This window comes from Notothenia rossii, assembly GCF_949606895.1.
Source record: "Notothenia rossii genome assembly, chromosome: 5".
Taxonomy (NCBI): domain Eukaryota; kingdom Metazoa; phylum Chordata; class Actinopteri; order Perciformes; family Nototheniidae; genus Notothenia; species Notothenia rossii.
The window spans coordinates 22,963,397-22,978,127 of record NC_136903.1 but is presented as its reverse complement, the minus strand read 5'-3'; the positions used below and the strand labels follow the sequence as shown (position 1 = coordinate 22,978,127).

The 14,731-nt window shown below is 40.4% G+C and overlaps 1 protein-coding gene across 1 annotated transcript in view; it reads left to right on the top strand.

Moving 5' to 3' along the window:
• The window catches only part of b4galnt4a (beta-1,4-N-acetyl-galactosaminyl transferase 4a), a 164,195-nt gene that overhangs the window by 139,760 nt on the left and 9,704 nt on the right, over window positions 1–14,731 (top strand). Inside the window, exon 8 of the mRNA XM_079682839.1 lies at window positions 12,726–12,835. Within this exon, the coding sequence (XP_079538965.1) occupies window positions 12,726–12,835 (110 nt within the window). The remainder of the gene's footprint in view (window positions 1–12,725; window positions 12,836–14,731) is intronic.

Genomic DNA, 14,731 nt, shown 5'->3' with positions numbered 1-14,731 from the left:
GGAGGTTGGGGTAAGTGGAGCTATCCAATCACGTGAGCTCACATCCTCCTTGCATCCTTGTCTGCATCTCATTTCCCTCTTAATAATTGTATTCTAGCAGACTCTAAAAGGGACAGTTTGAATGTATGATATATACCATAGAGCAGGAACTAAACAATGTACTGACGTGGAGCGGATGTAAGCAAAAGGTGTTTCAGCATCCTAAATTGTATGCTATATGTAGAAGATTTCTACCGTTTCGCATTGCCATAAGGCATCACATTTTTGACGGGGGAGTTGAAGCTATTATAACATCTATGCTCTCGGCATTGCCTCTAGGCTCTATCGGGATTTTATTTTTATTTTACCTTGCATAACAAAGGGGTTAGTCAGGTGTACTGCTGCCTCTATCAGTAAGTTTGCTTCTGATATTGTTTGACTTTGTTAGTTTGGATTCACCAAAGTCACACAATAAAACAGATTACCTAACCAATGAAGGCAGCAGTAGACCGGCGGCAACCCCTGTGTGCTGTGAGGTAGTGTTTTTTCACTGGAGTCTGGTAACTTTGGTGAGAGCATAGATAACCATTTCAAAAAACAAAGACTCTATATCCGTCTTATGGCAACTTAAAGTGGTTAAGATATTCTGAATATAGCATACATTTACACAAACATTGTTTTTAGTAGACATTTTGCTGACATTCCCGTCCGCAGCAGCACGTTGCTTTCCTTTTGGGTGGTAACTTTTCTCTAAACTGGAGGCATGCATTCCCCCATGTACAGTATGTAGTGCGTTGACTATGGATAAGTACCATCCCTCAAGCATATGAAAAGGCTTTCACCTGTCTTGAGAAAGCTTGACCTTTGGCAGGACATTTGCTTAGTCTTGCTCCTACCCTTTGTTTAACAGGGTCAGAGTGCTGGCTGAGCTGGTGGAAATACCTCCTCTCCCAACTTTCCTGTGTATTCTGTTTAATTTTCCTCATGTTTCCATGGTCTCACCTGATCAATCCTTTATGCATGGACGCCCTCCTTTTTTCATGCTGTCTTTTGCTACGAAATGGTATAGAGCAACTATTTATTCTCTCTTCATCTATCTCTCCCACGGCACTTCACATTGGTTTTTCCTGCCTCTGTCTTTATCTTTGTTCTGTACTGCCTCTTCATCTCTATCTTTCCTTTTTCTCTTCACATCCACACTTCTCCTCTGCACCACTTCGTTCTCAGTAGTGGTATTCTGCACCTCAGGCAAAGCTCAGAGATGAGTGGAGCTTAATTTTCGAGATGAAGTTTCAAACGAGAGCCCACACGCCTTGTGTGAGCCTGTACTTTGAGTGGGAGGGTACAGGGAAAAAAGAGATCACTGATGTGTTTGTGTGTGTGGAATGAGTCTCTTAACAAGCCCCAGGTTATCGCCATCATGGTGACCATCATCATTATCATCAGCAGTGCTGCTAGAGTTTTTCTCTTCTTTCACAAAACTTTTATGTCATATTTACACCCTGGAGGTTAATGATTTTTTACTTCCCTCAGTCTATCTTTATCACTCACACACTTTGAGTGCTTCTGGCTAATTCCTCTACCTTTATGTATGTCTTAATATTAGTTCTTGTTAGTTTCTTCCTGGGTCTTTTTCAGAGGGGGAAGAAGTACTCAGATTGTGGACTTAAATAAAAGTAGAACCACCAGAAAGCAGGAATACTCTACAAGTAAAAGTCCTGCATGTTAAATTCCTCATTATGCAGATTGGCCCATTTCAGAATTATATTAATTATATGTTTTGATTATAATTATTGATGCATTAAAGTGTTTATCACAGCTGGTAAAGGTGGAGCTAATTTAAATCAATTCATATGGTGCAAGGTAGCTTGTGGATTTACTCCAGGGTTTGATTAACGTCTTAAGTGTTGATCACATTTCATATCAATCATTCAAATATGCAAAGTACTAAAGGTATTATAATAAATGATGTGGAGTAAGGATACATTGTTGACCTCTAAATTGTAGAAAAATGTAAATACTGAATTAAAGTACAATTACCTCAAATTGTACTAAAGAACAGTACTTGAGTAAATGTACTTAGTTACTTTATATAACTGGTCTTAACTTTTCTGTCATACTTTTGTTTTTCCAACCTAGCATTCATCAATTCAACACTCTCTAACTTTTGCCACACTTTCCACCCCTGCTGTGTCCTTTCAGTTTTTCTCTTGTGTCTTAAACCTTCAGTCTGTGCAGTGTTATTCTGCTCTGTGTGGCTCCTGGGTGCAAGTTCTTAGAGAGGAGTTGACAGGGTGATGTGAGGAGCACCATGCTGGACTCCGATAGCTCTGTGGTGCCAAGAGGATCACACTTAAACCCAATGAAATGTGGATGGAGGACTTTGTGTGTATGTGTGTGTGAGAGAGAGGGAGGCATGCATCTACTTTACAACCATACTGACACTTGGATCTCCATTCTGTCTTGGTAATGGTGAATTTGCTGGTAACTTCTTATGACAGTGTTTTCACACGGGCCGTATGGCAGGTCTCCCAAGTGCTATGCTGTTGCTATGGGATGCTGTGGGTTCTTGATGTAGGTGTGTTATGAATATTCTGTTTATGATGTGCAAGTGTGACTAATAAATTACTGCCTGTGACGGCCACATCCCAGTGGCAAACAAATTAAACTTTATTTAGAGAGCCTCTGTAAAGAATAACAAACTCAGTTGGTGGGAAGCAATTCAATAACAGCAGAGAAATATTCTGGTATTATGGACTTGTTGCTGGACTTGTGAAGCAGACTGGTCAATGTGGAGGGTAGAGTCCTATGGCTGGATAATGTAAACCTCTGCAAATCACCTCAATTTCAATTATTTCAACGAGACATCTACTATTTTCTTAATGCAGATGTCTCGGAAGATTAATCATGCATGATGCTCTTGTTGGACCTGGCTCAGTTTTTGGCAAAACTTAAGTACTTTTGGTTTCTCCCAACTCCTGAGAAAGATATCTGGGTCCACTCAGTTCATAAGCTAGTCACGATCTTTGTCTTCGTCTGTTTTATCTGAGCTTTCTTACTAAAAATGGCACAGAGTTGATGAGAGTGGAGAAAGTAAGAAAAACCCTAAAGCTCCAGCCTGTCACATGAAAACAATGAGCACGCTGTTGAAGTGTGGGGAACTGCAAAGTTGTCAATAAAGCGAGAAAATGCTAAATAAATACACACAGTCTTTGGCACTAAGATTAATTAACTTAAGATTTATTATTAAGATTTAACTAAATATTTGGGTCTCTTTATAGAATCGTATTTGGTTGATCTAACGACGAAGAACGAAGAGCTGACAAACCTAAATAGAGGAGGATAGAAGGATATGTGTGAAGTGAACTGAAGGCTTTTAATGAGGTATTTCTGTTCCCTCTACCTCGAAGTATTTCTCATTCAAATCATCCAGAACATTTTCCATGTGATTATGTCTACCAGTGAATCAAGGTCATGTGGAAATCTCTGCCTCTCTCTCTCTCTCTCTCTCTCTCTCTCTCTCTCTCTGCTCTTCCTCTTAGCCTACTACTCATGAGGCCATCAAAGCGGGTTTGTACGAGTAAAAACTATTTAATGAAGCGTATAAAAGTCATGCAGCAAATCAAGATAGTGCGCAGGAATGTGTGCATGTGTGTACGTTGTGCTGCCTTAGTAAGGCCCCTGTGTGTGATTTAACAGTGGAATACATTTAACACCTTGACAAAAATAGCAGATTTACCGTGACCGACCCACAACAGCGTAAGCCCAGGGCTCACATAAATCCGCAGAAACCCAGGCACTCATTTGTTAAAGAGCAGATAGTGTGGATTCACAGCTCTTTCCTCTGTGTTCGGTGCCAAGTTCTGATTGCACGGCCAAAGGTGGGCTGTTCCTCTGGGATAGTATGTGTTCAGCAGCGCTTGTTATAAAGAAACAAGAGAGTGTAAATATCAGATAGTACACAAGCACCGTCTGAAAGTTACCTTTTAGGCAAGGAAATAAGAAAGAGAAGGCTTGTTCTCTCTGTGATGGCCCCTTTCCTTTCCACCGTGTGAAGGAATGAGGGAGAATCACTGCAGGAAAGCGGAACATAAACAGCATTAGAGACAGGAAGAGATAGGTTAGGAGTACACTGTTCCTTTCTCCAGGGGATGGAAACAACTGCATTTGTATGTATGAACAGCACACCAATGAATGAGGAGATTGTTGAGCTGTTAGGACGAGAAGGCAATTACTAAAGCTGCACTCTGACTGAACCTTTCCACTACTACCTCAGTGTTTTCTCTTCAATTAGCTTCAAATAAACTCTCTCTAAAGTGATGACTGTTTTTTTTAAATGGATTATATGAGATGAAAGAAGACGGGGTAGGTTTCTTAAATGTCCTCTTGATCTTTGTCGGTGACACACGGGACATTTACGCCGGCCTAATGGAAAACGTGTCTCGCTACACCATGTGACAGAGTGAGGGAAAGTGTCGGCCATTAAACGGTGTGATTGAGAGAAGGAAGGAGTGGGAGAAGGAAGAGAAGAAAAGTCACGCCTTAATTAGTAATGGCAACTTTATGGAGAGGCATGGGTGTTGGATTTAAATGCAGGACTTTAATGGCGCTCTTTTATCACTCCTGCCAGACCAAGTCTCACACTGCCGACCAATTAATACACACACCCATGTATGCACACACTCAGCCCCTCAAACACACTTCTACCCCCAACGCCTGCAGACTCATGGGTGAATACACTCAGGCACAACCATACACACTGGCACGCGCAGGCCTCCCAACATCTGCCGCACGCCCTGCCTCCTCGATATAAATCAGGAGTGGCCCTTGCAACCTGGAGCCAGCTGTTAAAATATATTGTGTGTATAGTTTTACTTTCTCTTTGTGTCTTTACCACTTCAACACCTTTTAGGGTTGAAGGTAGTTCAGCAGCTTTTAGACACATGGTGTCGTATTTTTTACCTCCGCTCACTTTTCTGTATTTTGGTTTTCCTGTTTTCGCGTTTTTTCAAATGTATAATCTTGCATATTACATTTTCTTTCGGTCATTTTTATCACTTAATTCGTTTTGTATCATTACCATGCACACGTTTGCCCGTCCCATACATTACTTTTATTTTAGTTTTGACAAAAAGAAACGCTTCTATTATTATTCCTATCTAGTAATTTGCGCAGTCCACAATGTTGGCGAAGCCACCATATGGCCAAGTCTGTAGATTTTCGATAGAGGACATTTTCATTTGCATTTGTCTCTTGGCAGCTCCATTCTAAAGGTCATTTAAATGAATATATAAGGAAACAACAAGAACACCAGCATAAAATTCACCAACAAACACTCTTTAATAGCTTGCCATAACATGTTCATGTTATTTGACTTTTTTTTTAATGCCAGTCATTAGACTAATGACTGCAGGCAGAGTATCTGGGTTTTCCCTATTTATGAGGATGCTAAAAAGTGCAAGACATGGATTCTCAATAAATTCTCAAAGGGTTCCGTTTCCCAGAATCGAGAAGAACTCATCCTACAACTGAATTTTATTCTCATTAATGTTATTCCCTATTAAACTACAGACATTTGAGGCTGATGTAGAGCTTATATATGTAACCCACTTCCTGTGTTTTTGGCTTTCTCTTGTCATCATACATATTTGCCCATACACTAACCCACCGAACACGGTCCACTTTACTAATCATATTTAATTCAATACATTTTTAACACAAGTTTGAATGGTAAAACATGCAGGCACACTACTGTTATCATATTCAGGTCATGATGAATCTGTCATATTACATTTTGCCCATATATGTTATCATTGAACGTTTTTTAATCCGCCATTGGGTGCATTCATGCGATCATGTCAAAACAATATTTTACACATTCAGTCAGGTCTGTGCCGTCTTGCTCACTTAGTCCAAAACCATCTATTTTATATCCATTTGTATTCAGGTAAGCCTAGTTATTCCTGTGTCATCTAATTTCCAGTAACATTCTGTTAGCATGCATGTCCTTGTCCAAAAGTTTTAGTCATGTGGCAACACATGGGCTTTTAGGAGAGGTGCTGGGACATCCTTCATGTCGAGTTTGACTTGATTTGAATCGAGTGAGAATGTTAGTGTGACTAACTGGTTCCCCCTCAGAGCACACAGGGCATCGCTGTAAACACACAGACTATGACGTGCCGGTAATTGCTATGGATATTGGGCTCATTTGTCTTTGTGAGATGTCTGGTCTGTGAGACTTAAGTATAATTCAGCGTAGAAAATCAAACACCCCGTCACTGTTTCCACCTCGTCATTTCTCTTTGAATATTGATCCTCTGTCCCCAGGCAGGACATGATCTGACTTTAAAAACAAGCCAATGTTTTTTTTGTTTTTCTGATAGGTAATGGAGAGTGTCATCTATCTTCAATCATTTAAGTGTTTAGCTCTGTTTGGTTGTCAATTGATATGAGAGTATAATCAGTCAGGAGCTTTATGTCCCTGTTTTCGGTTTTCTGTCGTTTTTCGTTTGGGGTTTTTTCGCCTCTTCTTCACCGTCAGTCTTCCATTGTTTAAAGATTTACAAACAGTATCAGCAGAGAATCAAAACACTGCCATCTTCTGAGTCTTCTGTGCTGTGTTGTGGAGGTTTGTGTTCAGACTGAGCTGTCAGCAGTCTCTCCTGATGGTCTGCTGCCAGGCGCCTGTCAGTGAGCAGCACCATAGATCCACACATTTTCCATAACTGCCAATGTAAAAATTCCTACTTTGGTTTTCTTCCTACGAAAGCTGTCATAACTTTTCTTGCATCCCCTCAATACATTTTATTTGTTATTGCCATTGCTCATCACCTCACATTTCTTCCCCTTATATCCTTAGAATCCTTAGAATATAACACATGTATGATCCTTTACAAATCTTATCTGGAACACAGAGTTGAATAGACAGCTATATCTAACAAAAGAAGGTCTTGTAAAATATTAATGTTTTTTCTACATTCGGTCCAGTAAGAGTCAGCATGCCATTCATTTGTTCTTACTTACAGTGTAAGCTGTGCTGTAGAGTAAGCTCAAAAGGTCCTTAAACTTTTTCCATTTTTTTAAAGTTTGAAAGTTACAGCTTTGCATGGTTTCAGATGTCAGAAACTTGTTACACATATAAATAAGGCACCGACACATAAGGGTCAGTGAAGCATCAGTAACTTCACTACTGGTTGTTTCCAGGATTGAAAAACCATAATATGCGTTTTTACACTTCTCGTAGATTTTTTAAAAGTAAATTCGTACATTTTAGATTAGAGGTGCTGGAATTTGTTGGATGCAACCAGCTAAGGCTAAGCTAAGCTAAGAGGCTGCTTGAGTTAATTTATTATTTTCTGTACGAACATGAGTGGCATCAATCTTCTAATTTACCTCTTGGCAATAAAGCAAACAATACTTCCCAAACATTTTTCAAAAATTCCTTTCGTTTTCACACATGTCTGACAGCTATGGTTGCACATACAGTACATTTCGAACTGTAGCCCTAACCCATGAGGGCTAGAATTGAATAAACGCTACGACTTTCCCCTAAACCTCACCATAAGGGACAAAGCCAACACTGAACGTTTTTGAATATGGGATTTCATTAGCTTATTAGCTGTCACTTTACCTTTTTACACCAAAGCTACGGGAGATAATTCTCGGCTTGTTAGCAGCATATCTTTCTCAGTGAACAGTTATCTGGCAGCACAGACTGGTCAAGAAGGGCGCTTGTGCTGTGTTCTACCTTTCATTCAAACTGAAAATGAGTAATCACAGACTGAATGGCGAGTGAAGGAGAGTTTATAAGCAGTATACTTGCCGCAGTCTTTACTCTCACTGTCTTACAAGTAGTGATGGCAGTTTGACACTGAAGCTTCGATACGTGCTTCAAACCCTGGACTTCCTATTCTATAGAAGCAGTGCTTCGAAGCTTGCTTCAAATCACGTGACATATGACGTCCGAAGCAGAAACTGCTTAATTTCCTGAATAAATCACTTGACTGGTTCGCGGTTCAATCACGCGATTCAATGCACTGCCTCGTCTCGATTCTGACAGGTGACAGGTTGAAACAGTTTCGAATTTGAACACTTTAAACAATGCGCAATGTGTGGGTTGCTGTCGTTGTTGCTGGTATTGCATTTTTATTGGATCATTATAGAGCAAGCCAGGAAGAAAGATAGGTCGTTCTGGATCAGTTCAAGGAATGGATAGCCCAGTGGATAAAGCCGGCGGCCCGAACGCGGCGACGTCCTCCGCGCAATCCTGGAATGGATGAACTTTTAATCATTGCCCGCTTTTAAACTTTAATACTATAACTGATAAAAGGCCCTCTCCGGCCAGAAAAATGCCCTTTAGAAAGATACAAAATAAAAAGAATAATGAAGGCTACCTCAATAAAGATCTTTGAGTGTTCCCCATCCCACATAATCACCCCCTGCCATAATTACACAAGCACACCCAACCAATGCCACATTTTCCAGCACTCTCTTCTCAATAACCCAATACACACAATTATCAATCTTCAATTGCAAATAGAACATGATTTTCCGTCTTACTATGTGTGTGCATCGAATATCTTTCAAGGCAAAGATACGTTAAACCCACTGCAGCCTTGCACTTCGCCAGGAGAGGTCGCTTTAACTGAAGCTTCGAGAAAGGAACCTATTTTCGAAACAATTGTCCAAGTGGTTCGATGCTTCATTCAAAGCTTAATTTGCCCATCACTACTTACAAGTCTTCTTTCTTCAATTTTTTCCATCCTTTCTCCACAACTAAACCATAGCTCTGGGAAAAAACAAACCTATTTACATATACTATGTGTGATCTATCCTTGTCCCACTTCTTAAATGTTTGATCAGTTTTATTTTTAACACAAGTTAAGTAATTTCCTAAAAAAAGCCACTCAAACTTTACACGAGTAAATGGAGCATTTGTTGAGGACTATCTTCAGCATTGTGATGCCCCTGTGGGTTCATCTGGAGAGGGTGTGGCTGTGCTGTGTCCAGCCTTGATTGCAGTAACTGCAGGGCACCTGGGTCTGGTGCCCTGCAGCTACTTAATGTTAGGATTATGTTTTAAACAGGACCCAGGTGCAGGCATTGACTGAAGATGTTTAAATGGTTTATTGTTTCGGAGACTCAGGCAGGTTTGGTGACTATGGAGGTCCGGAGTGGAGGTAGGCAGTTCAGGCTGGACTGATAACAAGGCAGGCAGGTATGATGCAGGAAGAAGCAGGCAGGTTGGCTGGAAGCTCTGGTGGACGATGTCCGAGGGATTGCACTGGAAACACAAGGAGAAACTAATTACAAAAAGTACGGAATTACACGCAGACAGGCTAACTGAATGGGCAGCCAGGAGGATGTAATACCACTGGTGTAGAAAACAATCTGGCGGTGAGTTGCTGGGAGACTGGAGTAGATAAGCTGTGTCCTGATTAGATTGATGAGGGACAGCTGAGTCGGACGGCCAGGTGAGAGCAATCAGGCTGCTGCCTGCAAGGGAAACAACACCCTCTCCGCACACACACACACACCCAGAGGAACAAACAGGGACGCAGTTTGAGCCGTGACACTTAAAGCCCCTCTGCTCCTCTCTGGCCGTTTCTCGCAAGTAAAACTGCTGCAGAGCAACTATTTCAAGTATACTACGTCATAGAGTGGCGCAGAATGCTGGGTATTTAACATGCATTTCAAGTTAGTCCTTCGGCGCCACTCGATGACGTAGTATACTTGAAATAGTTGCTCTGCAGCAGTTTTACTTGCGATTGAGAAACGGCCATGGTCTCTCTCTGCTTTTTCCTGCAGGCAGCCAGTTCTGTTGAGTATGCTGTTTGTTACTTTACTTTGTGCACCTCAACACCCTCACACTTACACGTCCATGCAACCCTCACCCTGCATTTACACTACTGATACCACTGACGTCCACACATCATGCTTTACTCATTTTTGCACTTCATTAATTTGGTTAATTTGAATTGTTTGCTTAAATAAACATATTTTATTAACCATTGATATGGTGTGTCTCCCACTTTGTTGTGGCCTTTTGAGCCAGGTCATAACAGCATTGATGCACATTTAGTTCGCTAGTGTGTGTTTACAGAACAGTGTATGAGGAATCAACTTAAAAATATACTACAATTGCCTTCCTTATGGTACACTATGAAGGAACATGTCATCCAGTGCCAACATTTGGCTGACCATAGTTTATAAAATAGTTTTTGGTTTGACAATTATGGAACAGTTCTTGTTTTTTCACTGGATTACTTTACAATAACAATAACGTTGAAGAACCTTTCATGTCATTCTCTCCATTCTTGCCCAAACGTGTTTCTCATGTCATACTTGAAGTGACCACAAACACCTTTATACAGTTCTCAGGTTGTTCTTCTCTCAAACATCAAAGTAACTGTAGTTTATTTTCCCTCAGGCAGGTGTCGTCAAGTAGGTTAACATCTGCCTTGTTCTCCTGTCCGCTCTGCCTCAGACCTTTTCTGTTTACTACTCTACCAATTTGGGCCTAAAGCCAAGTGGGCCCGATAGAGACACAGAAAAAGACAGGGAAAACAGATAGAGATACCTCAGTGAACTTATTTACCCTCTATTGAACAAATAGACATGGAAACTGGCTCGACAGCCTCTGACCGGTTAATGCTTTCTTCTTAAATTCGCCTTTATTCCATTAATACCCTAGAAAATTTAAGAGAGGACTGTAACACTACTAAATGGAAGTGTTTACTTTCTGTTCATTTTATTGTACCTGAAAACCGAATGGATTTTTACGTAAACTGGTAAAGATCAAATAGTTTAATTATGTCTTTACCTCTTATGTGTCACACCGAAAAAATAACTTCATATCCATAGTGCCTTAGGCTCTGAGTCAGCCAATTGAATTAAAGGAAACAAACTAATACAACAGTCAGCAGTCTCAGGAACAATAAACTACTAATCATCTAGGAATAAAAAAATAACCTGCGTTTGATGGGCCTGGAGGCAAACTGTGTGTGTGTGTGTGTAAGCTGCATTGAGTACAGTATGTAACTCCAGAGAGCATTAAACCACACTCTCCAGGTTGGAGCAGAACCCACTATGGGCCGGCTGAATGAAAACGATATCTAAACGTCAGTGGGTGGTCGAGGAATGATGAAACTTGATGAAACAACACTGCCGGCTGCCCGTTGCCATTTTGCGATTGTTACTTTTTATTATTTCCTCCTGGATATTGATTTTTTTTCCTCTCTGTTGAACTCTTGGGGCCAGCGAACAGGCCTCTGCTGCTTCCTGTCAACACTATTTCACAGAGGACGCACCCGTACACACAGCGTACACACCCACAGTCACACACAAAAATACTCTGAAAACACACACACACACATCTCAAATGCTTTGTTTGAGCAGAAAAAAGAGTCATGTCCATTTGTTTTCTCATTTTGCGTCAATACAGCTAACAAACAGTATAGATAGATAGATAGATAGATAGATAGATACGTTATTCATCCCAAATTGGGAAGTTATTTTGTCACAGGAGCAGTGTTGTCAAGTATTACACATGAGTGAAAAGTATTTAAAGATAGAATAAGATGCAAATATAATAAAACAATACATTAACAGCAAATATAAAAATACTGTTGTAATAAAAATATCCAGAATAAGACTGCAACACACTTTATTACAATGCAGAAAAAGCTAGAAAGTCAAACTTGTGATACAATTTTCCCGCCAAACAACTGCGTGTAAGTTTAAGAATGAACTTACTGTTTTGTTTTAGAAATCAATGGAAACTTTGCGATAGTTGAACACTTGCAGTCTGTGCTGTGATTCCGCTGCGAGTTAGACTTAAAATCCTAAATAACAACTCATATGTGGTCTTCACTTTTTCGTCCTTCCATGACAGCCGCCTGCCTCGACCTTGACAACAATCCCCCTGAAATAATTACACAAAGCTGAAGCCTTTGGTGGCCTGCAGAGCTGCTCCCTGCTGCTGCACAGCATGACACCGCACTGTGTCCTTGTTTGTTGTTCTTTTTTATGTGCACTTGTTTTTGGCATGTGTGCCCCTTGTTTTCCAGTGTCAGCGTCATTGTGAAGAAGTAGCAAACAGTATAGGTATCTTAAAAAATAAATGCTGGATTGGGCTTTCACATGTCAGCCATTGGTGCTTCATGAGTTGCAGAATCTAAAACGGTGAAAGTGTTTGTGTATTGGTTTTGCATTTTTACACATGGAAGCATTTGCATGAGCCTAAGGAGGGTGTTTATATTTGTATTCTCAACCCGAGGGTTAGAAAATGACCTGTCTCCTGCCATTATATCCTCGGTAACCAGAAGTGACGGGATAATTGTGAAATCTATTTAAAAGAATTGTAGCATCCCTCTCTTTCTCTCACTCTCTTTCTCCCCCTCTCTCTATCCCTTACCCCATGCCTCTCTCAGTTTTCAGGTCATAACTAGATCTTCCTCTTCACTCTCGCTCCGCTCACAGTCTATTTTCTCAGGTGTTTCTGTTGTTGCTCTTGTTTTCTCATTCCTTCCCTTCCTTCATATCCCTCCAGTCTCACGTTTCTTGTTCTCTTTCCACGTGCCACACTTTTCTTTTTTCTCTCTCTCTCTCTTGCTAAGTGTGTTTATACAAAAACCCAGCATCAGATCGATCCTGTATTCGATAACACCCAACGTGTCACAGTTTAGCCTGGAAACAGTGATGGACGATTTCTGTTCACATTATACTTTCCATGTGTTGACATCTAGTTTTCTCCTCTCACACAATCCCTTTTCTCTCTTTCACAAACAGTGGCGTCCGTTCCTCCCTGGTCTGAAATATGAAGTAATCGACTCGGCCTACATCTCCCTGTATACAGGTAAGAGCTGTTCTGTTCTGCTGCTCTAATGACACAGTGCATTGTTCTCATACTGTCTTGGAAATGAAATAAACTGGATGATGAATTTGTAAATAACAGATATTTGTGGCATTGATACACATGGGACTCTTTGTCTTTTCTATTTCTAGTCCTTTTGTTTAGCCTAGTTCTCAGAAATAGAAACAGCAACTGATGCTATTAAAAAAATGCATCTATTCTGGTATTCAACCATAAACATTTGCCTTTTTGATCAAATATGTTCATCTGCCTTCCCGTCAAACAAACCCACATTTATTGCCAGTTGTCCTTATTTTATATTTAGTTATTTCTCAGCTGCATATTTGAGGTCATGCCATGTCTACTCTACTGTATGTAGGACCAAAGAGAAGATACAGAATCTATTGGATGCTCTATTTCTTCTCTATAGGAGCAGAGATGAGAGCTCCCGGGTAGATGTCTAACCTCTATAGCTCCAAAAATAGCAAGTATTTTTAACAAGGGGAAATGCCAGCTGCACACAGAATGATGTGTGGAGTTGTCATTTTGGGAAAGCAGGTTGCTAGGGATGTATGCCTTCTTGTTTATGACCGGCTACGACAGTGAAGAAGGAGGCCTTGTACTGAATATGAGGTCACCTGCTGGCTTCAAACATTACCATCTCCTCATCTGTCCCCCTCCCTCCACCCATCCATCACTGCTCCTCCATTTATGCCATGCCCTCTATCTTACCCGGTTTCTCCATTCTCTCACTGTGGAAAGTGTTTAATATTCATTCCCATTTGACACAGAGAAACATTTGTAAGCTCACCCAGCTATACTTGTCCTTTGCATTACTTACTTTAATTAAATGTCAGATTGGATTTCAATTAACGTCATTGTGTGTTAGGCAGTCGTAACATTTAATAGGAACATTCTCAAACTATGAGCCTCAATCACAGAGTTGTGGTCAGAGGCAAATACATGGGTGACTCAGCAACCAGTGTCAGATTGTCTACATTTGGGACATATTTTGACATGAGACGTAAATAAGTAATCATAAAGTATGTTTTTCAGCTCATATCCAGTCTGTAAAAAAACCAAGAATACAGTATTTGTTCCAATGTTGTATTTGTAAGTTAATTTTTCTACTATCCAGGTAACTTATCTTATAAGTGAGTATTGAATATTTCCACACATGGTATCTCATCTGGAAATATTTCTCAACATCCATCTTTGTTGCAAAGATCCTACTGACCTAAAGCAGTTTTACTGTGTGTTATTGAGTTTTTTTCAAATGAAATGCTCATTTATGTCAGGATAATTGTTCCTGCTATATTATCTTAATTTGCAGGGCAGTTCAGTATCCACAACAATTCCTTGTGGTTTCTAAATCCCCTTTAGTGGTGCGATAATACTTTTTTACTACAGAATCAGTAGCCGTGTACATAAAAGCGCCACCCAGATGGTAGCCATTAATGAATTTACACCATCACACACGCATACGCATTTGCTACACAGACCAGGAATTTCAAATAATCACAACACCGTTAACGGGTGCTAAATGTGCGTGGTATTACCATCTGAATGAGGTTTATGCCATACAGAAATAATGTTGATTCTTCTTTTATTACACCCCGACGACATCTGCAACAGGATGGAAATAAATCAAGAGTTATGTTGTTTCCTTTGTTTGTTTGCTTCTTTTGAGTATTTCCGTAACATAGATAATGAATTACAGCTGGCTTGGGTGAAGTGTAAAGCCATGTATCATATGTGAGATCAACAGATGTTTTATTGTTAGAAGAAAGGGTGTCTAAAAAGAAGCTTTCTGTGTGTGGCGTTCACACACCCAATGTGCGCCCTCCACCCTCTGGAGGATGAAAATGATGCTGACCACCCCTAATTATGAAGCATTTC